The sequence below is a fragment of the Manacus candei genome, unplaced genomic scaffold (genome assembly GCF_025592945.1).
Source record: "Manacus candei isolate 608988 ecotype Guabito, Panama unplaced genomic scaffold, ASM2559294v1 h1tg000002l, whole genome shotgun sequence".
Lineage (NCBI taxonomy): Eukaryota > Metazoa > Chordata > Aves > Passeriformes > Pipridae > Manacus > Manacus candei.
The window spans coordinates 940,404-964,638 of NW_026138050.1; the positions used below are offsets into that span (position 1 = coordinate 940,404).

The 24,235-nt window shown below is 48.3% G+C and overlaps 2 protein-coding genes across 8 annotated transcripts in view; one reads left to right on the forward strand and one right to left on the reverse strand.

Annotated features, from left to right (window-relative positions):
• Positions 1-1,090: 1,090 nt before the first annotated feature.
• On the reverse strand, positions 1,091-19,319 carry LCMT1 (leucine carboxyl methyltransferase 1). Of its 2 annotated transcripts, XM_051803078.1 has the most exons (11): positions 19,181-19,318; positions 18,043-18,134; positions 17,346-17,467; positions 15,923-15,999; positions 15,036-15,097; positions 8,028-8,130; positions 6,730-6,850; positions 5,869-5,970; positions 5,143-5,234; positions 3,414-3,511; positions 1,091-1,946 (listed from the first exon to the last, which is right to left on the reverse strand). In XM_051803078.1, exons 1-11 carry the CDS (start codon positions 19,255-19,257, stop codon positions 1,924-1,926), a joined length of 969 nt encoding a protein of 322 aa, XP_051659038.1. In that variant the 5' UTR covers positions 19,258-19,318; the 3' UTR covers positions 1,091-1,923. The 2 variants fall into 2 exon arrangements, 1 of the variants encoding a protein (XP_051659038.1); XR_007907102.1 differs by lacking the exons at positions 1,091-1,946; positions 3,414-3,511 and adding an exon at positions 5,330-5,504 and having other exon boundaries at positions 19,181-19,319.
• Positions 19,320-19,709: 390 nt separating this feature from the next.
• ARHGAP17 (Rho GTPase activating protein 17) overlaps positions 19,710-24,235 on the forward strand; it is a 42,648-nt gene continuing 38,122 nt past the window's right edge. For 5 of the 6 annotated variants that reach the window (XR_007906724.1, XM_051800273.1, XM_051800065.1 and 2 more), the window contains exon 1: positions 19,712-19,852. Coding sequence is in view for 5 of the 6 variants with exons in the window: in XM_051800273.1 (XP_051656233.1) it covers positions 19,800-19,852 (53 nt within the window). In the remaining variant the exon portion in view is untranslated. Of the gene's footprint in view, positions 19,853-24,235 lie in introns of all 6 variants that reach the window. The other variant, XM_051800357.1, reaches the window with a different exon arrangement.

The following is a 24,235-nucleotide window of genomic DNA, read 5'->3' on the forward strand; positions in this document are numbered from 1 at the left end:
AGGGAGCCCCAGCAGCCACACCCGGCGCAGGAAGCAGCAGCAGAAGGCAGAGGCCACCTCTCCTGGCTGGAAAACCTTCCTCAGCCTTCCTCAACCAGCAGCTCCCAGCAAAGCAGCACTGTTTCAGCAGCACCAGGCACCCTCCACATCCAAATATTCCCTGGAGAGTGGTGAAAGATTTATCTCTCTCAGTTAGTGGAACCCTGAGCACTGGGCTGCCCACACCCATCCTCCCCACACAGCTCCCAGGGAACCACACACTCCTTTGATCCTGCTGTAACCCTGAAGCACAAGGTGACCCACTTTCCTCACCACTGTTGGCAACTGAGACAGGAGAGACTGGAATAGCTTTTGCAGGAATGATTTCCCTTCTCCTAGCTGGATGCTGTTCAGCTCACCAGCTGCAAATGGAAAGTCAGACTCACCCAGTCAGAGGGTGATCAGGCCACCACCATGTTTTCATCCCAGGGCACAGCTCTGCTCCTGTGCCACGCTCTCCAGTGCTCCCCTTGGATGAACAAACAATATAGGGACTTAAAAAAGAAGTGATGAGCAGAAATTCCTCCAAGATCTAATCCAAACCCACCTTCTTTCAGTTTAAGGCTGTTTCCCCTTATCCTATCACTACACACCCCTTCTGTTTACTGCTTCTGTTCCTCTGAAATTGTGACTGTAACTTCCAAGAACTGTTTATTTTTCCTGGTATCTCAGCAATATCCATCCCTTCATCTCCAGTCCAGGCCCATGTCAATCTTTTCCAAAGTGTTCTCACACTACAGCAAGTCACACACAGCACAGAAATGGTGGCCTGTCACAGAATCCTGGAATGGTTTGGGTTGGAAGGACCTTAAAGCCATCCAGTCCCACCCCCTGCCATGGGCAGGGACACCTTCCACTAGCCCAGGTTGCTCCAAGCCCCGTCCAACCTGGCCTTGGACACTTCCAGGGATGGGGCAGCCACAACTGCTCTGGGCCCGCCTGCAACTGCTTTAAAAAAATCCTCCTGGTGAGGCATTTGGTGAGAAGAAACTTGTAATCACTAAATCAGATATAAATAGGTAATTTCCAGTGAGTAAGACAGGAGACAAACTATAAATATTAAACATTTATTATTTTTCTCATAGGAAGGTTGCAAGATTCAATTTCAAACAACAGGACAGGGGCTTTCGTTACTCTTGGGATTTTGTTTTGCTTCTTTTAAGGGGAAAGAAGAAACTGGTGTAAAGATACTACCAGAAGCAGTGCAAATTGAGATTAATTTCTTTCTTTCTTTCCCCATCCCAGTGCTGAACTGCCAGGCTAAGCCCTTCCCAGTTAAATAACATCTACTTTCCAGTTTCTTGTACACCACTGAACAAAATCAGGGCTCCCCTTCTCCTTTACCCTTCCCCTACAAGAACACCCAGCACAGTGACAGCCTTGTGCAACAGTGAAGCCTGGAGAGGCCAACACGGTGACACCTCACCAAAATCAGACCTGAAGAGAATGAAAATGAACCAAATTGCACCTTCCTGATCAGCCATGCACAGTGCAGGTACCCAGTGCTGCAGCTCTCCAGCGTTGCTCTTCCACCTTCCTGTCACAAACACATGTTACACATCCACAAAAAGACAAAGGAGGAAAACCAAAGAACCCAAGAACACTTTCAGCTTTAAACTACGGAAGGCAAGCTTTAGACAGGAATCACTGACACCTTGTGAAAGTCCATCATTAGACATCTGGGAATGGAAGGCAAGTCCTGCCTCATAACAACTGCTCACAAAGAATATTCCTCAAAACCACCCAAAGCCACCAGGACAGTTCCCAGCACCGTCACAGGGACACAGACTGGGGTTGGCACATGCAAAGTCCATATTTCTGGATCCTGGCCCAAGCCAAGGCAGTCACTGGGGCTCCTGGGCTCCCTTCCCTCCAGCCAGACCCTCAGAAGTCGATGTTTGCCAGACCTATGTGAAGAGAAAGAGGGATTAGGGAGGAAAAACAAGTGTTTATTCTTATCCTACCAGTCCTTCACCACTATTAGGACAGTCAGGCACAGGAAGAAGGATGCTTTGAGAATTACTTAACTTTTTTAAACTTAAATGTAAAGGATTTGGTGGGAGGATTTTTGATTGTGATGAAGCAATTAATTTGAATAAGCTAATCTGCAGGAATTGTTCATGGCAGAAGGAACAACACAGAATGTTCATGAACCTCAGATTCTGCCCATGAAATTAAAAAGAGAAATCTGGGGAAAGTACCCTTAATGAGGGCAGTAAATTCACATGGATTTAAACCTCCTGCTTTAGATTAAGGCATATCCATGCCATGTCCAGATGCCCATTGGACATCTGATTATCTCCTTTGAGATGTGTCTTTTTTAACTTCTAAGATACCCTGCACTACTCAACCTCAGTCCCCAAAACTGTCCTCAGTCTTTCTCTAATCACAGCAAGGAACAATGCTGAGCTCCCAAAAGAGTGAATACTATGAATATTTTGCCCTTAGCTCCCCTAGAAATTCGTGTATTACAGTCATCACCTTTTAGCCCTAAGAAATGAAATGGAAAACATGGATTTTTGAGCTCAGGACTATGGAGGCTGGAGGATTCAGGTGACCAACACCACAAGGCAGCAGCTCTGCTACAGCAGCAGCAACAGGGTATTGAAGGTCTCCTTTCACCAGCTGCACCAGATGCTTGGCTGCTCAGAGATCACAACTATTCCCATCTGCTGTGCCTGGAACAGCGTTGTCTTCAGTCTGGACAAATACAGGCTGTAGCCATCTATCCCTCACCTAAACCACAATTCTCCTGATTTTATTATTTGTTAAGCAGCAGCAACATAGAAATGCTACAGAAAGCATGAATCAAGTCCCTCCATTTCAAAGAAATCCCAGTCTAGGAGAGAGAGAATTTTAAGACCAAAAGGAACATTTAAAAGAGTTAATTTCAGAGGGAATTTTTTTCCCCAGGAGAAAGTGGTGTGGAAAACTCCAGTTCAGATGGCTGTAAATGGGGACAGTGCAGAAAAGCCTGGGATAAGTAATACAAATTTATTTTTGTGTTGTCAGGACACTGTGATTTCATATACCATGTGTCCATATGGCACTTCCCATGCATAGGATTTGTAAACCTTTCAATTAGCACTGATAGGATAAAGCAGGCAGTTATTTAAAGTAACCCATACGGCATCTTCTGGTGGGAAAATTCCAACTCTCCTCTACTGGACAGGCTTCCAACTTGGATGCCCATGAACCCTCCAAAGGCTGTGGAGAAGCAATCACCAGCTGGGAGGTGCTCCCAAGGACAGAGCAGCAGAGCCCATGCCCGGGACAGGGTGTCTCTATCCTGCACCCAGTGTAACGTTCCAATCCCAGTCTTTCCACATAAAATTCCATAGGAAGGATCACTCCTGCTTGTTGGAGAACATTACCCAGGTTGCTGCTGTCCTTTGAAGCCCAGCAGATGCAGTAGTGCTGCATTAGTTGTTCAAACAGTTCCTTTTCATCCAGGAATTCAAGTGCTTCTATTCTGTAGGAACAAAGTAAAAATTGGGATTTGAGCTGGAGTCTCAGTAGAGTCTTTAATAAACTCTTCACTCCCCAGGAGTGAAAACTCTGGCCAGTAAGGCAGTTACCTTTCCAGTCAATCATACAGGAGTTTGTCCATGGTGCCCCCACCTCTCCACCCTTGCTGTCCATGTATGGAACAAGTGACCCACGGGATGTTTTCAGCTTCTCATTCCTGGACTAATATTTCGTATTAGTCTGTACTTCATAGTTCATTTTCCAGGACTAGCCTGTGTAACTTCTCACAAATACCAGTATTTGTCTTCCAACCCCTTTTCCTGCAGATATCTGGCCTTGCTGGCCCTGAGCAGCCACAGTAGCCCAGTGGAAGGGGATTTATCCTGACCAAGGGATGGCAGGGAACAGCTGAAGACTGTGTTTTCTCCAGAGAATCACAAGTCCATACCATGTCTTGGAAGAGTGATGAGTACACCAGTGCAGCTCCCAACAGCTCTCCCACAGGAGCCCATGATGAAACACAAACTAAATGGTACAAATAGAAGATACAAGGAATTGTTTTCCCTAAAATGGTTCCCACCTTCCTAAAGGAAGGTCTTTAAATGTCTTCCTCCAAATGGGAGATTTTCTCCTGAGCTATGCCTGCTTTACAAAGCTTAACCTGGCCCATTCCTCTCTCTCTCCAGACTACTTGAATATCAGTGTTTATTTTCCATGCTAAATATTTGGAAGAGCTGCTACTGAGGATCAAAAGAGGCTGAGGGGCAAAAGTTCCAAAATACACTCCCAGATGTAAGTGCTGCAGAAGAACACTTCTGTAAAGACTTTTATAAATAAAAAGCATTATTTGCCTCATTAATACTGAAGGACAGAGTTTACATAACCTATTTCCTGGCATTTGGAACAAGTGGAAGGAGCTGAACAGATCTAAGGTAGTCAAAAATGCTGCAAAGAAAGCACAGGCTCTGTGTCTCCACCAGTGCCATCTGGCACCACCACACACCACTGTTCCTATTTAAACCACCTCTGATTTCCACCCTCACCTGTTCAGTTCCAGGGTTGGAGAAAACCCCATATGTGAATATTTGGACCAAGGTAACTTGTTCAGCTAATTCAAACTATAGTTAATGACTCACAGCATTTCACATTTCATATTATATCCCTAAGTTACTCCTTAAAAAGTTTCATGTTTTTTAGTATTTCTTCAATGCAAAAAAAATTAACAAAATCCATGCAAATTAGTGACTGTTAAAACAGCCTTTAGTTACCCTGTGTTCTCTAAGCTCTGCAGACCCAGCAGTTTCCCTCATGAAGATGATTTCAATGTGTTGTGGTTTGACCCCAGCCAAAATGTGCACAAGGGACATCTCAGGGACTGCAGAAACTCAACACAGCACTTTTGTGACATCTTTTGTCTGCAAATTCCTGTCATGAGATGCTTTATACTGCACCCAAATCAAACATCCCCATGGCCAGTGGATCATTAGTGCTGCTCCAGGCACAGCTTCACACTCAGCCACGGCCAGCACGTGCCTGCAGCCTCCTCTGTTAGAGCAGGGAATCCCACACTACACATGGATGTGAACAGCCCTGGAAATGGCATCTGAGGATGACTTTTGGTTCCAAAATGAATACCTTTTGACATCAGCCTGTGGCAGGAAGCTGTACACCTTCATCATGTCGATGGCCCGCGCGGTGTCCCAGCCGCTGGCCAGCAGTCGCTCCCTCTGTAACACACAGGGCAGCACAGCTTTGAGGGGCCAGCAAAAAATACCAGAGGGCACTTTCTCCCCCCAAGGATTTTGTAGGGCAGCTGCTTGACCTGTTCTCTGAAGAGCTCAAAGTCTTTCCTAAGCATGTGCTGCTGATCTCTGTGCAGAGAGGGCAGGGGGCAGGCAGGGCTGGGCTCTGATCTACTGCAGCTTTGGGACAACCACTGACAGTCAGTGGGGTCAAAGAGAAGGCGCCAGGGTGACCCAACTGTGGCCTTCCAATACCTGAAGGAGCCAACAAGAAAGATGGAGAGACACTATTTACAAGGGCTTGGAGTGACAGGACAAGGGGGAACGGCTTCAAACTGACAGGGAATAGGTTTAGACTGGATATTAGGAAGGAATTCCTCCCTTGTGAGGGTGGTGAGGCCCTGGCACAGGTTGCCCAGAGAAGCTGTGGCTGCCCCTGGATCCCTGGAAGTGTCCAAGGCCAGGTTGGACGGGGCTTGGAGCAACCTGGGCTGGTGGAAGGTGTCCCTGCCCATGGCAGGGGGTGGGACTGCTCCAACAGGGCACACCCAGACAGAACGTGCAGACAGACTAATTAATGTTGATATCCCAGCCCCCCAGAGCTCTGTGCCCCTCTCACCTGGGAGTCCAAGGACCTGCAGACCTCCACCCCAGCCAGGTTGCACTGTCTCCTCTGCAGGTTCTCGATCATGATCTGCCCGAACCGGTCCGTCATGTTCACCTCGGGTAGAGAAGGAGACAAAAGTGTTCCCCCTTCTGCACACAACGTGAGCGTGGGGAACAGCAGGGCCCTGCTTAAACTCTTGGATTGCCTATGTCATAAAATGTACAGGAAACAGCAAAGTGAGTGCACATCCTTACAATGGGCCTCGTTCCCACTGCCACCACCTCCTCAGCTCCCTCCTGGTCACAGCCTCAGTGCCACAGTGACAGTGCCCTGCCCTGACAGACACAGGGACTGACATGAAAACTGATCTGCTTTGAGCTCTCAGCAACTTGCTTCATCTCTCCAGCAGTGATTTACAGCTTGGAAGATCCTGTTACTAAATTCCTGGAGCCACCTAGTTCCCCCGAGGCAGCGTTTAACTTCCACTGAGAGAAGCAGAGTTGGTGCTGATGTGATTTTTGCTCCACTTTGCCAAAGAACAGAGAGGTAATTATGTAATGTTATACACTCAGAGCCAGCACTCAGCATCATTTCTTTTTCCTCTGTCTTAGCTAAACCAATATTCTATGGTTTTCAACACATATGGATTAAGTCTCAATTATTTTGCTTCAACATAGTCCAGAAATTGTCTTTCAGAATAGCTGTATATTCTTTCTAACAAGCTACAAGTTAAAGCACATTACTACAGAAATTCAGAAGAAACTGCTGTCTCTACAAAAGGACACAGCCCACTCCTATTTCACAACAACTCCCACCTTGGAGAGCAATTGTTATGACAACAATGCGGGTCTGAAAATGCCATTTTGGTTTTACCTGCTCATAATTGATAAACATGGCCACGGGAAAGGTGCTTGCTGCCCACTTGAGCAGGTTTGCAGACTGCTGGGGGGTCATGTAAACCAGCACACACTCTGCCACCAGCAGTGTTGGCAAACTGCAAAACAAAACCAAACAACAGAACTATTCACAGCAGAAGAACAAGACAAATCTGTAAAGAATTGTTAGTGAGCAGTCATTTCATGTCTTGAAAGAGCTACATTTTTTATGAACTAGACACTGAAGTTTGAATGAAATCTCTTCATCAAGTTGACTAGAACTAGGCTTTCTGGCAGCTCATGAATTAATTAACCACAGGAGACTTCTGTGGTTACAAACCAGAGATTTTGGGAAACAATCTCCTCTAAGCCAGCCCTGAACACAGAATAATGTGCATTCTCTAAGTCTTCTCTTACAGCAGGGAACTGAGGAGTCTATTAAAATTCCCTTTGCAGGAGAACTGTACTCTGTATACACAATCCACATTCCTCTAGAGATCAGTAAAATCAGGAATAAATTAAAAAATGAAAAAAAAAAGTTTTCTCTTTACGAAAGTTCTAAGAATTTTAATTAGTCAAATTTGTTCAGTATCTGTGAAATACTCTTCACATATTATTATCTAACGAAATGCAATCCATGGTTTGCACGTTGCCTCTTCCCCCTCCATCCACAAACCAACAAAAATAGACATCTACACGAGTGCTTTTCTTCAGAATTATTGAGTTTGCTTTTAATTGCTAGAATGAAAGGGAAAAAAAAGTCACTAGAAGCAGGAGAAATTCCACAAGGAGCAGCAATGTAGGCAAGCAAGGCAACATTTCAGAAGATGGAAGTGTAAAGAATTAAATGGCAATTTGATGCATTCTGCTTCCCCATATGCTCTCTCCCACCCAGCCAGATCGCTGCTATTTATATAGCTTAGATTTGAAAGGTCTGTCCATCATCCACTCAGAAACTCAACTCCTGCCCCCTCCAAAGCCTCGTGTTGAACAATAAAACCCCACAGAGGAGCTTCCGGACTCAGGTCCACGGCAATCCCTCCACCAAAAGGTTTAGGGAACAACAGGGGTTCAAGTGGAGGCCACAGAAAAATACAAAGATAAAACTCTGAAGTCACAGAATCACAGAATGACCTGTGATGGGTGGGAAGGGACCTTAAAGCCCATCCATTTCCACTCCCTGTCATGGGCAGGGACATCTCCCACTAGCCCAGGTTGCTCCAAGCCCTGTCCAAACAGGGCTTCCACAAGCCCTCATTAAAAAAGAAAAATCAATTAAAAAATATATAATCTTACTGCTTATCCAAGTTGTGTTTCTTTAGCTTTTCCTCCAGATCTGAGGAGAAGCGGAGATCTGCTCCTACAATGGAATATCGACTGGAGTCAAGGCTGTGGGAATCTGCAAGGGCAATATTTGGAGAGACTAAGGTTACAAATAGGAGGGATGCTGAAATTATGAATTAAAAAAAACCAGCACAAGAATACATGAATTGGAAGCCAAAGTTTGGTCTGTTATACCTAACTATGAACAGCAAACTCTTCTTTTTAAAACATTAATTTCCCTTATACTTGTGGTTTACAGTGATATATCACCACCAGACCCTGCAATGAGCCCACTCCTTCCCTCTGAAGCCACTGTGATGCAGAGAGGTTATCCCAGCCGTTACCATGGCTCCCAGGAATGCAGAGAGAAGAAAAATGTGAAGATTAAAGGCAGGATTTTCATTGTGTTTGTAGAGTCTTTTTAGATGACCCAATGTATGTACACAGAACTACATAAAAGTACATCAATTTTTGAAAACCGGAGTTAAGAGTAACGTGTTTCAAATATTAACAACAGATACAGCCATATAAAATATTTATTTCTATAGTTATAGAATGTATATGGGGATCAGACACAGATTTGGGGCAAAAAAATGTTACAATTTATACTTTTGGTATGATTTAGTGATGGTATTTAAGCAAAGAGTCAAATTAGAGAAGGTGTTCTGAGAAACAAATATTACCCAGGGATACAACAGGCCTCACATTCCTGTAAGTGCTTTCCAGCACGAAGCAGGAACAAATCCCAGAGGCAAAGGACACGTTGCCATCCCAGCACAGCTGAGGAACCAGCAGAAACAGAGCCTCTTGCTGTCCAGAACTCTGACCCCCTTTGCAATCAACCCAGCCAGGGGACCCAGTGCCACAGAAAGCACTTCACAAGGGCACCAGCAAACCCACTGAGCCCTGCAGCACATACTGGTGGCTCTGGCACCTCCAGCTTTCCTGGGGTGAAGGCCCTGGACAGAGGGAGGCAGAATGTCCCCCCTGTACCGTGTGAGTACGTGTGAGACGGGCAAACAGTAAAAGAAGAAAAGCAGTGAAAAATCCCCAGTCAGAGTTTAAAGTGGCTTTGGAATGGCCAGTGTCCAACTGCAGGAGCAGCTCCCACAGCTCCACGTGGGACCTGCTGCAGACACAGCTCCTGAATGTCCCGTGGGAGCAGATTCACAGAATCCCAGGATCACTGAGGCTGGAAGAGCCCTCCCAGCCCATGGATCCCCCCTGTGCCCCATCCCCACCTTGTCCCCCAGCCCAGAGCACTGAGTGCCACGGCCAGGCCTTCCTGGGACACCTCCAGGGCTGGGCACTCCAAACCTCCCTGGGCAGTCCCTGTCAAGGTCTGACCACCCTTTCCAGGGAGAAATTCCTCCTGATGTCCAACCTGAACCACCCCTGGTGCAGCTGGGGTGAGGCTGGGTGAAGAGGGAAAGGGAAGCCAAGTGGCTGAAGAGACAGGATGAAAGGGGATTCCAATTCCAGAAAGGGAAAAAAAAGTTTGGGGACAAGTGGGGTTTTTCCCAATTATTAGATCATTTATTAGATCAAGCAGTGACCAAACATTCCAGAGGGTGCACCTCTGTTTAGCTTTCAAGTGACCAACTGTCTGAAAGTGGGGCTAGCAGGTGACTATAGCTGCCTTTCCTGCAACATTTCTGAGCAGTTCCAGGAACCAGAACAGTTCATAAAGAGAGTCACAGGGCAAAAAAAGGGAAAAAAAGAAGTTGTGTGGCAAATGATTCAACATTTTGAGTCAAGGCTTTTTCCATGTGCATGTTCTGTAATAGCTTTACTACTTCCCACACCCTTCTATTTCAGTGATTACATCAAGGCCATGATAATGGCATCAAAAAAAGCCACCCAAAAACCCCACCACACACAGGGAAGTATTTAAATAGGGATTGGTTTCTGTCCATAGATAGGGCACAGCGAGCGTCAGCCACCACAATTAGCAGGGAATTAATGCCAGCTCCTTGTCCAGCTTCAGAGACTTGGACACAGAAGTAATGAATTTCTGTTCTTTAATGAAGAACAGAAATAAAAGCCAGAAATAAACTACAAAACTTTTAAGTGATCCAATAAAAAAGGAGCACAAACACTCCAAGGCAGAAATAAAATGTCCCTTGCTCACACCACATTGACTCAAGCACTTTTACTCCAGAATCATAGAATGTCTGTCTTAAACCACTGAAAATCCCATATTCCAAGCACTAGTTCCTACCCAGGCACCAAGACTTCGTGCTGGTTTCCAGCAGGATTGTTGGGTCGGGATATTCCCCTCCAGAGCACATTCTCTAGGTATTCTCTAGGGTATTCTCCTACCTTGTGGCTTTGTGTGTGATGCTCACACTCAGTCAGTCACGTACAAAGACTCTCTCTTGCACTTGAAATGAAGGTCTGAGAAACACCAGACTCAGATTTAATTTGAGGGATTCAAGGGAGGGGAGAGAGGAGGAGGGAAGGAAGAGCCCCACCATTCCAGCCCACCCCATCCACCCCACACGGGCTCTCCCGGCCCAGATGCAGCACTCAGCTATCCATGGATATCAACAGAGAATGCTTTGCTCTGATCACACCACCTGAATGTTTATTTTTCATGACTTCTGGCACAGAAATAACAACACAAGTGGCTCAAATTTCATAGACTCAGAACAAGACATCCCTGCAGTAATGGAATAGTAGCAGGAGCTGCTTATAGTTGCCTTTTGACCTCACTGCAATACATGTTTTCTTCACAGAAATGTTAGGAACGAGTAACTGCTGTGTTTGAGGATGGCCCCAGGCCCTCCCCTGGCTCCTGGAGCAGCGTTCCAGCCTCACAGAGCTCAGTGCTTCCTCTGCCACAAGAATTCAGTTTGCTTTTCCTACTCCCTTCTCACATTAGTGCAACAATTTCCTGGAGGTTTTCCAAGAGACAGAATGCAGGATACTATTGACTCAAACTGATTTCATTAGGATTTTCATCCTAAGGTATCTTTGGCAGCTTTACAACCCACCAGCCCATACAGCCTATTCCACAGGCGGGATATGGCTCTGCTTTCACTCAGCTCCTCGTTCACTACACCAGAGCAGGGCACGTGCCAAAACACAAATCTGGTTTGCCTCAGAAGCTCAGGATCATCCCCAAAACAAGGCCTGCAAATCACCAGGACAGCAACACCTCTGACACCTGCACCAGATCACAGGACAGTCTGGAAAGGGAGGGAAGAGGAGGCTGAACCAAGCAGTTCCCAAAGCTGGAGTAGGCAGGGCAGAAGGTGTGAGAGGCACAGGAAGGCAGCAGTTCCCTGAGTGTAACTGGCACTTGCAAAGGGAACAGAGGTGGGGCACTGACCTCCCAACACCAGCAACTGCATCACCCAGACAGTGGAAACAATTTACTGTGTGCTTGCCCCAGCAATGTCAAACTGCTGCACAAATCACTGCTTTCCCTGGAGATCCAACATTCCCCAGGAAAGCACAGAGCTGTGCAGTGACAAGTGTCATCCTGCTGCATCCAAGGGCAGAGGCCACCAACATCTATATTTGAACTGCATGCCGTGCAGTCCCTGCCTTGTCCAAAGGGCAAGCACAGCAGATGCTGCCCTGAAGCCAATAAAGTTGTCTATTAGCTCCAGCTTCATGGAATGAGAACACTCAGGGTGAGCAGAAGAGCACTGAGAGAACAAGAATCACGTCAATCCATATTACAACAACTCAAAAATTAAATTCCAAACAATCCAAACAAATTATTCCTGGTACACCAGAGACAGCAGTGTGGAACTTATGTGGGGGAGCAGGCACAGGATGGGAGAACCTCCTCCCCAAGATTCTAAAATCCTGGTCCATATCCCCACAAAAATGGGTAACATTTCCCTACCTGGCAATGCTGCTTCATTGCAGCCCACTACACTCCCTATGACAGGTGGTACTCCCTGAATATTCCACAGTCTAAAAGCTGTACCAGGTCAGACCAGAGGTCCCCTGGTGTGATATCCTGCCTCTCACAGAGCCAACAGCAGCTACAAAGGGAAAAGTCAAAAAAGGGCAAACACGTACTAACTAGCTGTTTTCTAGGTTTTTCCCAAGAATGTTTAAACTTGATTTGGATTTCTGGACCATCACTGAGCTCATGCTTTCATACATCTATTTATTCTAATACCCAGATCCTGCAGGAAGGCAGCAATAATCATTTACATGTGAGGCACAAACTATTTTTTCCCCCCATGTGCATCACTTTCTATTAATCCACATTGAATTCATCATCAAGTCACTAATTTCACAAGGTTCTTCTACAGTTCTTTACCACTCTGAAGAGTTTGGATTTGCCAACAAGCTGCCATTTACTAATCACTGTATTTTCACAATTATTCCTTAGTGTTGAACAACAACATATCCTTAAGCACAGATCTCCATCTCCTCCATGATGAAAATTAACAACATATGCTCACCCTCCATCCCAGCTCCTCATCCATATGAGAACCATTCCTTCTCCACAACCACTGTGCCATTTCTTTGGCACACTTTGGTAAGGGACACTGTCAAAACACATTTTTGAAATCCAGGCGCTATACTGATGTCCTTTTCCAACAGAACCGTTGACTCAGAGAACTCCAACAGGTTTGTGAAGCATAACTCACTCTTCCAAAAGCCATGGTGAGTCTTTGTCAACACATTCTATGATTTCTCTTTTGCACTAAGTCTGTCTGTTAGAATTCCTATTAATTTGTCCAGTAGAGACATCAGTCCCACTGGCTTGGAGTTCCCTGGATTTCTCCATTGGAGTCACAGCCATCACCTTCCAGCTGGAAGTAAGTTTTAAAATGAGAGGGTATAGACCAGTCAGTAGCTGAGCAAATACATTGTCAAGTTCCCTCAGACCTGTGAGAAATCTCTGCTCATCTGTTTGATTTACCAAGTTATTCCACCTCTTGTGCTGGCACTTCCACAGGAAGCAGTTCCATTAATATATCCTTAAATGAGAGTTCCCACATGGATCTCACTCCAACCAACCTGTGGTTGACTGTCAGTTCAAACTGGGATTCCACAACATGCTTCCAGCATCTCCAGGTTACCCAGACATGATGCTACACCCCAGAGATGTCAGTGTAGCAGATCCTACACCAGCCTGGGTACAGTGAAATTGCTACTCTGAGGTTTTAAAACCCAGCACTGAGAAAGAACCAGAGAACCAGTTTCAGAGAAACCAGTCACTCCACTGCACTCCCCCAGTGCCACAGTAATTGCTGATCACTGCTCTGAGTTGCTATTAATAGCTTTTGATTACAATACAGCCCTGCAAGCTGATAACTGCAGTTGTTGTGCTGTACCAGACACATTTACAGCTGTTCAGGAACACAAACAGACACAGCCCTTCCAAAGGCCCGGGCTGCCTTTGGAACAGTGCTTGTGCAGCAGATCCCACCGTGGGCAGGGGATGGCACAGGCAGGGGCCCGGCCAGAACCCAGGGCTCCTCAGGAGCCCTTTCCCTCAGGTGGGGCACTGGACTTTCATCTTTCGAGGCCTGAAGGTACAACAATAACTCCTGACACCTGAAGGTTGGTAAGTTAAGACACTCTAACGTGCAGCAATAAAATCTGCATAACCATGCCCCATGAAGGCAGAGTGTGGCAGCACTGGGATCCCAGGGGCAGCCCGGGGGCAAAGCACCTGCATTTTCCCACTGGAACAAGAGCACACCTCCTCACTCTGCACTTCCTCACCCTTGGAGCCCTGGGGGTCAGGAAGGCCAGTGGGATCCTGGGGGACATTGGGAAGAGCCTTCCCAGCAGATCAGCCCTGGGGAGGCACATCTGCAGTGCTGTGTCCAGTTCTGGGCTCCTCAGGACAGGAGGGACATGGAGCTCCTGGAGCAGGTCCAGAGGAGGCTGCAGAGATGCTGAAGGGATGGAGCATCTCCCTCATGAGGAAAGGCCAAGGGAGCAGGGGCTGTTCAGCCTCTAGAGGAGACACTGAGAGGGGACCTCCCCAATGTGTGTCAGTGCCTGCAGAGGGGGGGCAGAGGATGGACCAGGCTCTGCTGGGGGTGCCCAGAAATGGGACAAAAGGAATGGGCAGGAATTGATGCCCAGGCAGTTCCACCTGGCCAGGAGGAAGAACTTTGCTGTGCAGTGACAAGCGCTGAACAGGCTGCCCAGAGCGTTGTGGAGTCTCCTCCCTGGGGATATTCCAGACCCCTCTGGACACACTCTGTGCCACGGGCTGGAGCAGGGAGGTGGGGCCAGTGACCCGCTGTGCTCCCTTCCAGCCTGGCCCAGTCTGGCATTCAGTGAGGGCCCTTTTAAGCCCTCCAGACCCTGAGCTAGAGTTGTGCTTAATAAAAGCACCAGTCCAGGTGATCCCTCAGGGAGCAGCAAACACAAGGAGTTCTGCTTTAGAGTCACACCTGCTCACACAAAATAGTTGCTATCCTAGATGGAAGTAATTAGTGTTCCTCGGGATGGGGAGTCCACAACATCCTGTTCCAGAATAAGGTTATAAGCCAAGATGGTACAACCACATGACACCACCTGAATTTATTACCCTTTTAATACTAAAATATAACAAACAGCACTGGCTCCTGAGCTTGGACTTTGCAGGCTGTGTTTCTACTGTGAAGACTCTGCTGAATGTAAAGACTTGTTCTCCTAATGAGACAGAAAGAAGATAAACACTCAATAGATATTTTAATCCTGTATCCATGCCTCTCAGTAGCACTTCTTTTCCTGTGACAGAAAACTTAAGCTACATATGAGAGAAAAAGAAAAAACCCAAAAACTTTCTGGCAGAATAAAACCACTTAAAGAGAAGACATTTCTAACATGACACAGAACGAATGGGCAGAAGTCTGTAAGAGAAGAAAAAAGCTTCTTTTCCCTCACAATTCTCTGTCCAAACAGCATTTCAAACATTAAAAGCCTGCCCACATAGCAGAACAAAATGATCAGAAAAGTTTTAAAAGTGCTGCAGTACATTGCTGACTGAGTTTGAAGATGACTCACCTATTAGAAGAGAGTCCCCTGAATGGGATTCCATAATTGGTTTTGACAGGGGAGGTTTTGATCTGTGGGAAGAAGGAAGAAGCATCTCAGAGCAGCTAAGCCTGTTTAACAGTGAGCTTACATCTTTTTTTTTTAACATATATATATATATCTATGTGTGTGTGTGTGTCTGTGATAAAAGCAGCCAAGAGAATATCTCTGCCCTCTACTGGAAATGAAAACCTTTGCAAGTTTGTGAAAGTTGCAGTTGACTTTTATACCCGATTACTCCTAATTTTTGAGGTAATCTTTCAAAAAAAATCCAGACACTCTGTATGTATCCTCAATAAGCCTTAATGGATTCATCCAAACAGAACATTCCCATACAGCACCAGCTATCCTACCTCTCTACCTGAACAGGCAAGTCTGGGAATTTACTGCTGTCTCCAACAGTAAAAAAAGACTTAATCACCTCTAATCATCATGAGATTTTCCCTGCCCCAGAATGAGGTCTGCTTGGCTCCCCACAGCTTCCACATTCCACTTTCTCCAGTTTGGAACAGTGGCTGCACAGTCACATGTAGGAACTTGCCTGCATAATGAACCTTTACTCTACACAGAATCCCAGAATGGTTTGGGTTGGAAGGACCTTAAAGCCCATCCAGTGCCACCCCCTGCCATGGGCAGGGACACCTTCCACCAGCCCAGGTTGCTCCAAGCTCCATCCAGCCTGGCCTTGGACACCTCCAGGGCTGGGGCAGCCACAGCTTCTCTGGGCAGCCTGTCAGTGCCTCACACCCTCACCACCCTCATAGCCCAGAGCACGAAATGTTTCTCAGCAGAGAGATGAAATAATGACACTGACTCACATCCAGGCTCACACAGACAAACACAGGCCTCAGACTTACTTGATATTATGTATTTTTCTTGCAACGATCATTGGAAAATCCACTTCAAAATATTTTCTAGGGAGAAGATTTTCATCCTGGGATTTGGAGGAAGACACTAGAATTAGGGAGACTCAAGTTTCACATACACACAAGAAGATATAACCTCAAGTCCTGAACAGTTCTGGCATTTCTAACAATGGTACAACAAGGTCCTACAGCTTAAAACAACCTAAAACCCAACAAAAAGCAGTTCACAGACATTAGAATGTTCTCTAGGCATTAAGGAAATTATTTAACATTTTATGTAATCACAGAATCCCAGAATAGTTGGGGTTGGAAGGGACCTCTGGAGATTATCCAGTCCAACCTCCCTGAGGACTGGATGATATTCAAGGTCCCTTCCCACCTAAACCAGCCTGGGATTCTGTGATTTACATATATAAACTCACATTTATACAGTTCATTCAGAAACATGTACACAGAGCTGTACAATCCTGTGCTTTGGTACATCATTCCTGTTTTGTTATAGGGTAAAACAGTGAAATCTGAAGGTTGAAAGAGGACAGCAAACCACGGCATTCCTGCTGTTCCTGGAAGCCCACTAGAGGTCAGCTCGGTGTCACACACTTCTGGGGAAGAGCCAGGGCAAGCCACAGCCCCTCCTGAGCTCTGAGGTTTAAAAGCACCTGAACTGACTCTAAACAAGCAGAGAACTGAGGCAGAGCAGCCAGGACACTGGGATCCTGGGGGGCATGGGAAGAGTGTGGCCAGCGGGTGAGGGAGTGATCCTGCCCCTCTACTCGGCCCCAGGGAGGCACATCTGGAGTGCTGTGCCCACATCTGGGCTCCAAGAAAGACAGGGAGCTCCTGGAGAGGGTCCACCCACAAAGGTGTGAGGGGTCTGGAGCAGTTCTCTGCTGAGGAGAGACTGCAGGAGCTGGGCCTGGTTAGTGTGGAGAAGGGAAGGCTGAGAGGGGATCCCATCAATCCAGACAAATATCTCCAGGGCTGCCAGAGGATGGTGCCAGGCTCTGCTCAGTGGTGCCAGTGACAGCACGAGGAGCAATGGCCATAAACTAAAACTCAAGTTCCACCTCAGCACGAGGAAGAGCTTCTTTCCCTGGAGGGTGGCAGAGCCTGGAACAGCTGCCCAGGGGGTGGTGGAGTCTCCCTCTCTGCAGACATTCCAACCCCACCTGGACAGTCCCTGTGTCACCTGCTCCAGGTGACCCTGCCTGGGCAGGGGGTTGGACTGGGTGATCTCCAGAGGTCCCTTCCAGCCCCAGTTGTTCTGGGATTCTGTGACAGCCTGTGCAGTGCTGCCTCCCTGCCCACCTCCCCCTGTGTGACAGAACTCAGCACTGACAAGCACAGAAGGGCAGCTCAAACCTCCCCATGGATCTCAGTCCTCAGCCAGGCCTGTCACCTCAGCTCTCCTCACCTTCAGTCTCCAGAACAGGGTGTCCATGCCAGCCCCAAGGTTAACAATTTGACAGTTGCATTCTGTCTTCTTTAGAAAAGCTTTAATCAGATAACTGACTCCGTGAACACGAGCATAATAACCTGTTAACACACACAAAAGCTTCAGTTTAATTATTATTTTTATGTAATACTTGATGTTTAACACTCATGAAGAATTTCAGGTAGCCTGTGTGAACAGTGGTGTTTCTTAGGAAGAGTAATGCCCTCTTTCTAAGATACCTAAGGGCTTTTGTTTTTCTTTTTTAATTTTTAAAAAAATCTGATGCACTGATAAAACAGAATTCATTGGGTAAATAGACATTTTAGTCAAGTTTCACCTCAAACAGAGCAAAATAACTCTGGCTGGTGTCCACACTTGCAGAGACCAGAGCTGACATAGCCAGCTGTCCTGGGTCAAAGAAACATTTGTGACTGCTCTGAGGAGATTTCTGCACACTGAGACACACAGTCACATCCTGTTTAGAACACAGAAAGCAAAGGATGAGAGCATTGATTTACAAAATAGTATTTAAAAGATCAGCTACAATAAGAAATTATTTCTGTGAAGAAAACTTGTCTCACTCTTTCCTGTATTCCCTACCCCCCTAACACCCAGTGCACAGGGGTTTTGTCAGCCTCAGGACCAGTTCAGTGTCTCCATCCCCATTCCAACTTGCCTCTATTGATCTCAGGTGCTTTCCTTTCCTTGGCTTGTCTCACAAAATATTGGATGTAAGGGTCCTTCCAGTAGCCAACACTGACAGCAAACCTGTCCAGGAGTGGGGAAAAGAAAGAAAGGATTAGGAAATAAGGCCACTAAGGGTACATCTTAGTGTACCCTAAAAGCCTGTGTACCCCAAAAGATACAGGGACTGGTAAGGTCCCTCTGCCCTGGGTGTGCACATGCAGACACAGAATAAAATCTGTTCCACACGTGGAACCATTTCAATTAAGAGATTATATAAAATTTAGTCAGAAAATCTGGCTGTTGCCATACTAAAGAAGCAACTCTTTAATGGGCTCTGTGCTATTGGGTAAAATTCTGTGGGCAAAGACCCGAATCTCAGCTGTTTCCTCCTGGAGGACCCAGTAGGGGAATTGTGTTTCCAGGTCCTCAGACACACACAAATCAGGCTTTGCTTCCACCCTTTGTTATGCCATGAGCTGTTTGCACTTATTCCAGAACTTATTAAACACAGCACTTTAACACAGACAAGTGTTATTCTGTTCTAACAGAACCCACTGGTTTTACAACCGATTCAAAAAGGGACACTCTCAAGCCAAACTCAAACACCCAGCAACCTCCTGCTGCAAAAACTAAGAGGGCAGAACAAACAGCCAGCGACGACACAAGTTAAATCAGGCACAAGAGGGCAACCAACTCATCCCCTCGCCGCGCCCGCCCTACAGGGGGTGAAGAAAGAGACCCGAAATATATGGAGACCGTTTTCCTCAGAGATATCCAGCGTTACCGGAGTTTCTGACCCCGCTGTGAGGTGCTGGCTACCCCCGTACGCTGCTTTATCACCGAGCTCTGAGCCGACCCCGCACAGGGCTCACAGGCACGACCAGGGGGCTGCGGCAGCACGGGCGTGCTCGGGGCACAGCCCGCCCTCACACGGGGAGCTCAGCTCCGCACCCCGCGGCCCCAGCTCTGCTCTCCCGGGGCACCGGCACCGCACGGGGCTGTTCCCGCTCCCCTCCAGCGCCGCTTCCCGGGAGCCGCCCGTGCTTCACTGCCCGACCCAGCACTGCCCCGGCGCGGCGCGGGGACAGAGCGGAGGTGCCCGTCCCGCCCGCCCCCCGGGCCGGTACCGTTTGCAGACAGACGCGTCCTCGCAGGTGCCGCGAACCGCCTCGTCCGCCTCGTCGGGGCCGCCGGCGGCCGCCATGGAGCGCGCGGGGCCCGGCCGCTGCCACCGCCCCTGCGGCCCGCCCCCCGCCGCCGCTCATTGGGCCGCCTCCGCCGGGGCTCGGCAGCGATTGGTCCGTGGGCTCGTCCGTCCCCACAAAGCCCAATTAGAGCGCGCGGGCCGCAGCGCCCCGCCCGGGAAGCGGCGGGATAACCGCAAGGCACGCCGGGAGCTGTAGTCCCGGGGACGCTCGGCGGTACGGGCGCGGTCGCGGAGCTGGGGCTGTCCCCAGACGGGCACTCCGAGCATCGAGCCCGGCCCGGTCGCCCTGCAGAGAGCAGCAGCGCCCGAGGCTCCCGAGAGAACGCCGGAGGCAGCGCCGTGGCGGAGAGCAGCTGCCACATCCGGTCCGCGGGCGGGCCATCCGGTCCGTGGGCGGGGCCGGTGACGCGCGGCGGGCGGGGCCGGAACGGGCCGGGCCGGGCCGGGCGGGCGGCGCTGGGGCGGCGGCGGGAGCGGCGGGGCCGGGGCAGCCCGGGGGGAGCAGCGGCGCCGGGGGAGCCCCGGCAGCGGCCGCCGCCATGAAGAAACAGTTCAACCGCATGAAGCAGCTCGCCAACCAGACCGTGGGCAGGTGCGGGCCGGGCCGGGCGCGGCGGGGGCTCCGGCGGGGAACGGCCGCTATGGGCTCGGGGGGAGCGGGAGGGGGCGGCCGCGGCCGCCCGGGGCTGAAACAGTGACGGGACGCGCTGCCCTGGGCGGTGGGCGCGTCGGTCGCCGTGGGTCGGTCCGTCGGTGGGTCCGTCGGTCGGTCGGTCCCCGCCGGCCCCGGGCGCTCCCCCTGCCCTGCCCCCGGTCACACCGGACCCGGCTCTCTCGGCGGGTTCGGCAGAGCCCTGGGGGTCCCCGAGCTCCCCGCCGAGCCCCGCAGGGCCATTTGCATCGGGCTCTTCCTGTCTGGGTTTTGGCGAGTTTCGTTTCCTTTCTCTCCGCGTTAATATTGAGGTATTCGGGCTGTTTCTCGCTCTTTCTCACATTTAAGAAATGCTTCAGGGAGCGCCTCCCCCAGGACTTAATTTTAACAAAAGTAACAGGAGCCCTGTAGGTACAGTTGTCACCAATTTCCAGCTGTTGGAGTCTGGGAGGGATTGTCACCAATTTCCAGCTGTTGGAGTCTGGGAGGGACCTGGGTCTGTGGAAATAAATCTGTGCCCAGACACGTGAGCTGAACGTGCAGATATCACTGCACTGGGTTTCTAGTAGAAGTCAGTACTTTCCTCCAGAAACTCTTCTCTGCTTTTAGTAAAGATTTAATCTGAAAGTTTGCACCTATACTGAAAGTATAAACTGAAAGCCTGTGCTGATACTGAGAGTATAAATTCATTTATTATCTGAGTATATTTTGGTGGCATCCTCTCCAGTAACTCCCTTAGCAGGGTGTTTGCTTTCCTCGGGGCCCACACAAACCAGGGCAGGTGTGTCAGCTAATAAAGCCCAAGGAGTAAATTTTTAATAGGTTTGTTTTGCTTGGAAAAGGGAACAACTTCCCAACCAACCTCCATCCTCTCATTCCATATCAACTAATGGATTTTTTTACATTGTTGGAGGGATTACTGGCATTCCCTGTTTGCATGTGTCAGCCCCTCAGCTCCAAATCCCGAGTGGAATTTTGAGTAATCTGGGTTGTACTGAGTAGGATAAACAGCTCGGGGTGCTTTCTGCTTCCAGGGGCAAATCCAGCTGAAGTGTGGAGCAGTGTTTGGAGCAGGGTGTGTGGGGAGGTTGGCACTGACCTTTGGCCATGGGCAGGTGAGGGCAGTGGCACCGTGGGGTGCTCGGGGCGTGGTGTCTGGGCAGGTTCTTGCTCACACAGCTGTGCCAGGGAGTCTGGGGTGCCCTGGCAGTCTGGGCACGTGGGATGGGGGGTTCCTGGTTTCATTAAAGCACAGACAATGCTGTCATTGTTTTTCATTTTGAACCTTTTAAAATGATGCCGAGTCATGTGTTTTTATAAGCTTGATATTAATTGCAAATATTTCATATTACTCAGCTCCTTACATTTCATGTACTAGCCAAGCATTCCTGTAGTCATCAGGGTTCTTGTAAAACCATGTAGTGGGGACAAATTTTAGCTGGTTTCACTTGCAAATATCAGGGCTGAGGCTTTCAAATGTGGTTTGAGAAGCACTGTGGGGCTCATGGAAGGCATTCAGTGGGATCTTGCAGGCAGTTTTATATGTTGTATTGAGTTGGTTAACTCATTTGTAAGCTCTGGGGCAGGATGAGGAGAGAAGCCCTGCATAGAGGGACCCGCTAGTTCTGGAACTGCTTGAGGAGGTGATGGCTCAGTGTTTCAAGAGCCTGGACGCCCTTGGGGGATCCTGTAGAGGAATAAGCTGCTCCACAAGAGGAGCAGTTTGGGATCTGTGCTGAGGGGTCACATCTCCCCCTCACCTGGGGTGCTCAAGGATGCTGGGGGAGCTGCCCCTTCCCACTTACCCTCCCTGGGACATCCCCCTGGGTGTCACCTCTCGCTGGCTGTTGTGTTTCCTGGTGGTGTGTTTGGAAGGGGTGTCTCCTCCTGCTTTGCTTTTCCACCATTCAGAGGTTTTTCCCTCATAACTGGGGTGTGTGGAGAGCAGACACTTCCCCAGGAGGTCAGCAGAGCTCGGCCGTGCCTCAGCGATGCAGCTCTGCCTGGGTTTGTTCTCTTTAATGAAGGGGTGTTTGAAATAGTTCAGGGGTGAAGGGAGGAATGACACTGCCCTTCTCCCAGCCCGCTTCCAAGGTTGGCATCCTTGGCCTTGGATCCCACATGTGTGATTCGGGATCAGGGAAGTATCACCTTAGTGTGGAAAATAAGAAAAGATGGGCAAGAGCTCCATCAAAGCCAAGGAATGGCATTTATGGGAAGCCTGTGAGTCCATGGATAGGATTATATGGAGCTGTGAAATACATGTAGGAAACTAATTAAAGAGGGGATTAGCTGAGTGGAACAGGATTCCACAATAATTAATAGATGTGTTAAATATTTTGCTGCAATTGTCTCGTGGATGTGGTTGGCTGCCTTAAGACAAGTGTTCAGTCTGCTGTTGAGGACTGTATATTTTATGTATCTGCCAGATTTGTTGTCAGTGCTGCTGAGGGGAACAGCTCGAGCTCTGGGAAACCTGAAAAGTAAAATATCAGTCACTGTCAGAGTGTGGCCCAGGTGACTGAGACAGAACCTGTCACTGGAGGTGGCATCACAGTTTTCTCAGGGCAACCTTAGCTGGAGTAGTGAGTGAGTCTTGGGATGTGTTGGTGCTCATGCTATTGTGAGGGCTCTCTAATCCAGCCAGGATAATTCCCAAAAAGCAGGGCTGGGCGTGCAGGTGAGCAGAGGCAGGGCTTGCCAGGAAATCATTAGTTCCACACGAGCTGAATTAATGCATGGGAATAAAGTGGCACCTTGCCCATGACAGGCACACAGCTGATCACCCAGAGGAGCCAGCTCAGAGCTGGCTTTGTCTTGAGCTACATCCCAAATCCAGCTGGAAACAGCCTGGAAGTTTTAGATGGGCTGCAAAACTAAGTTGGGGAGGGAGTGGAGAAGAAAGGAATAACCTTAATTCTGAATTTGATGAATTTCAGGTGGTCTGTGATTCCTTAGAGGCCACGTGCTGGGATTGCTTTTAATGGGATTTATGTACTAATTCCCCTAAACCTTCCTCTCTCCTGAGGACCATGGCTCACATCCCCTGAGATCAGCTGTGTGTGTGTGCTTGGCCTGGGCACAGGGCCCTGTGAAATGGAGTTGTGGGCTGTGTTTCAGTCCGTGCTGTCTCACAGATTTGGGGAAGGAGGTTCCCCCCGGTGTTTGTACCTTTGTACCTGTCCTTGGGACGCTTCCGGAGCAGATCCTCACTCCAGCAGAGCAGCTGAGTGTTAGGCTCAGAAATTAATTATGTGATGTATGATGTCAGCAAGGTAATTCTTCAGATATCTGTGAGTGCTTGTCTTAGTTTTCATACTCTTTTATAAATTACAAAGGAGACAGATTTGATTAGAAGCTCAGGAATATTTTCCTTTAAGCTGCAGTCATCCCTAATGAAAATAAACCTTCAGAGCTATTGTCATCAAAGCTTTGCACTGATACACTAATAAGCATTTGAAGTACATAGCAGAGTAATTTCCATGAGGAATGAGCCCACGGAGGGTCTGGACCGTGCTGTTTGCTCACAGAGCTCGGGCTGTAATTAATGGCATTGCAGGCTGTGACAGCCTCACACCAGTTGGGCTTCCCGGCCCCTGGGGACCAGCTGCTGCTCTTGTTGCCATCAGGTTCTTTTTCCATCTTTTATGTGCAGTCACCAGCGTACCATTCAGATTAAAATGATTCCAGACAACTGGTGTGGGAGGTTTAGGTCTGGTGAAGTCACCCAAGATCAGACAGGTGGATATTCTTACTGCCTTTACTGGGAGAGATACTCGATCTGCCCCGAGGCTCTTGCAGTAATTTAAACCAGGGACAGGCAGCTCTGACTAATTAGAAATCTGGAAGAGACCACAAACTGCCTCCAAAAGCTCTGCTTTTATGCAAGAAGATGACTTACCATCACTTCTGTGCTCGTTTCCCACTGTCCAAATGCAACTCCTTGTGTACAAATAGGTTTTTCCAGGGCCTGTACTCATGGCATTGCTGTGACTCACATGGAGTTTTGGAACATGGCTTTTAATAGCTCATGTCCTGCATGAAAGTTTCTGTGCTGAACTATATTTAGTGTTTCTTCAAGCCACTTGGCAATGTGTAAGTCTTGAGCTGGAATTGGAGTGGTTGTAACATAATTATTACATTAAAGTGAGTTATGTTAAAATGCCTGTTATTGGATTGTTGTACAGGAGGAGCTGCCTCCGTTTATCTGTACAGGGAAAACCTGCTGGAAAGCAATAACTTCTAGTAATACTTCATGGAAAAGGGGAATGGTCCAACTGATTCCTTTTTTTTTTTTTCCTGTTGAAGCATTATCCACTGATT

Excerpts from the sequence above, each read along its gene's own strand:
- LCMT1 (XM_051803078.1), bottom strand. The coding sequence starts at position 19,257 with ATGGCGGCCGCCGGCGGCCCCGACGAGGCGGACGAGGCGGTTCGCGGC. Across the intron at positions 8,131-15,035 it reads AGGGGACTCTCTTCTAATAG|ATTCCCACAGCCTTGACTCC; the intron begins GTGAGTCATCTT and ends TTGCCCTTGCAG. Across the intron at positions 1,947-3,413 it reads AAAGGACAGCAGCAACCTGG|GTCTGGCAAACATCGACTTC; the intron begins GTAATGTTCTCC and ends CTCTTCACATAG.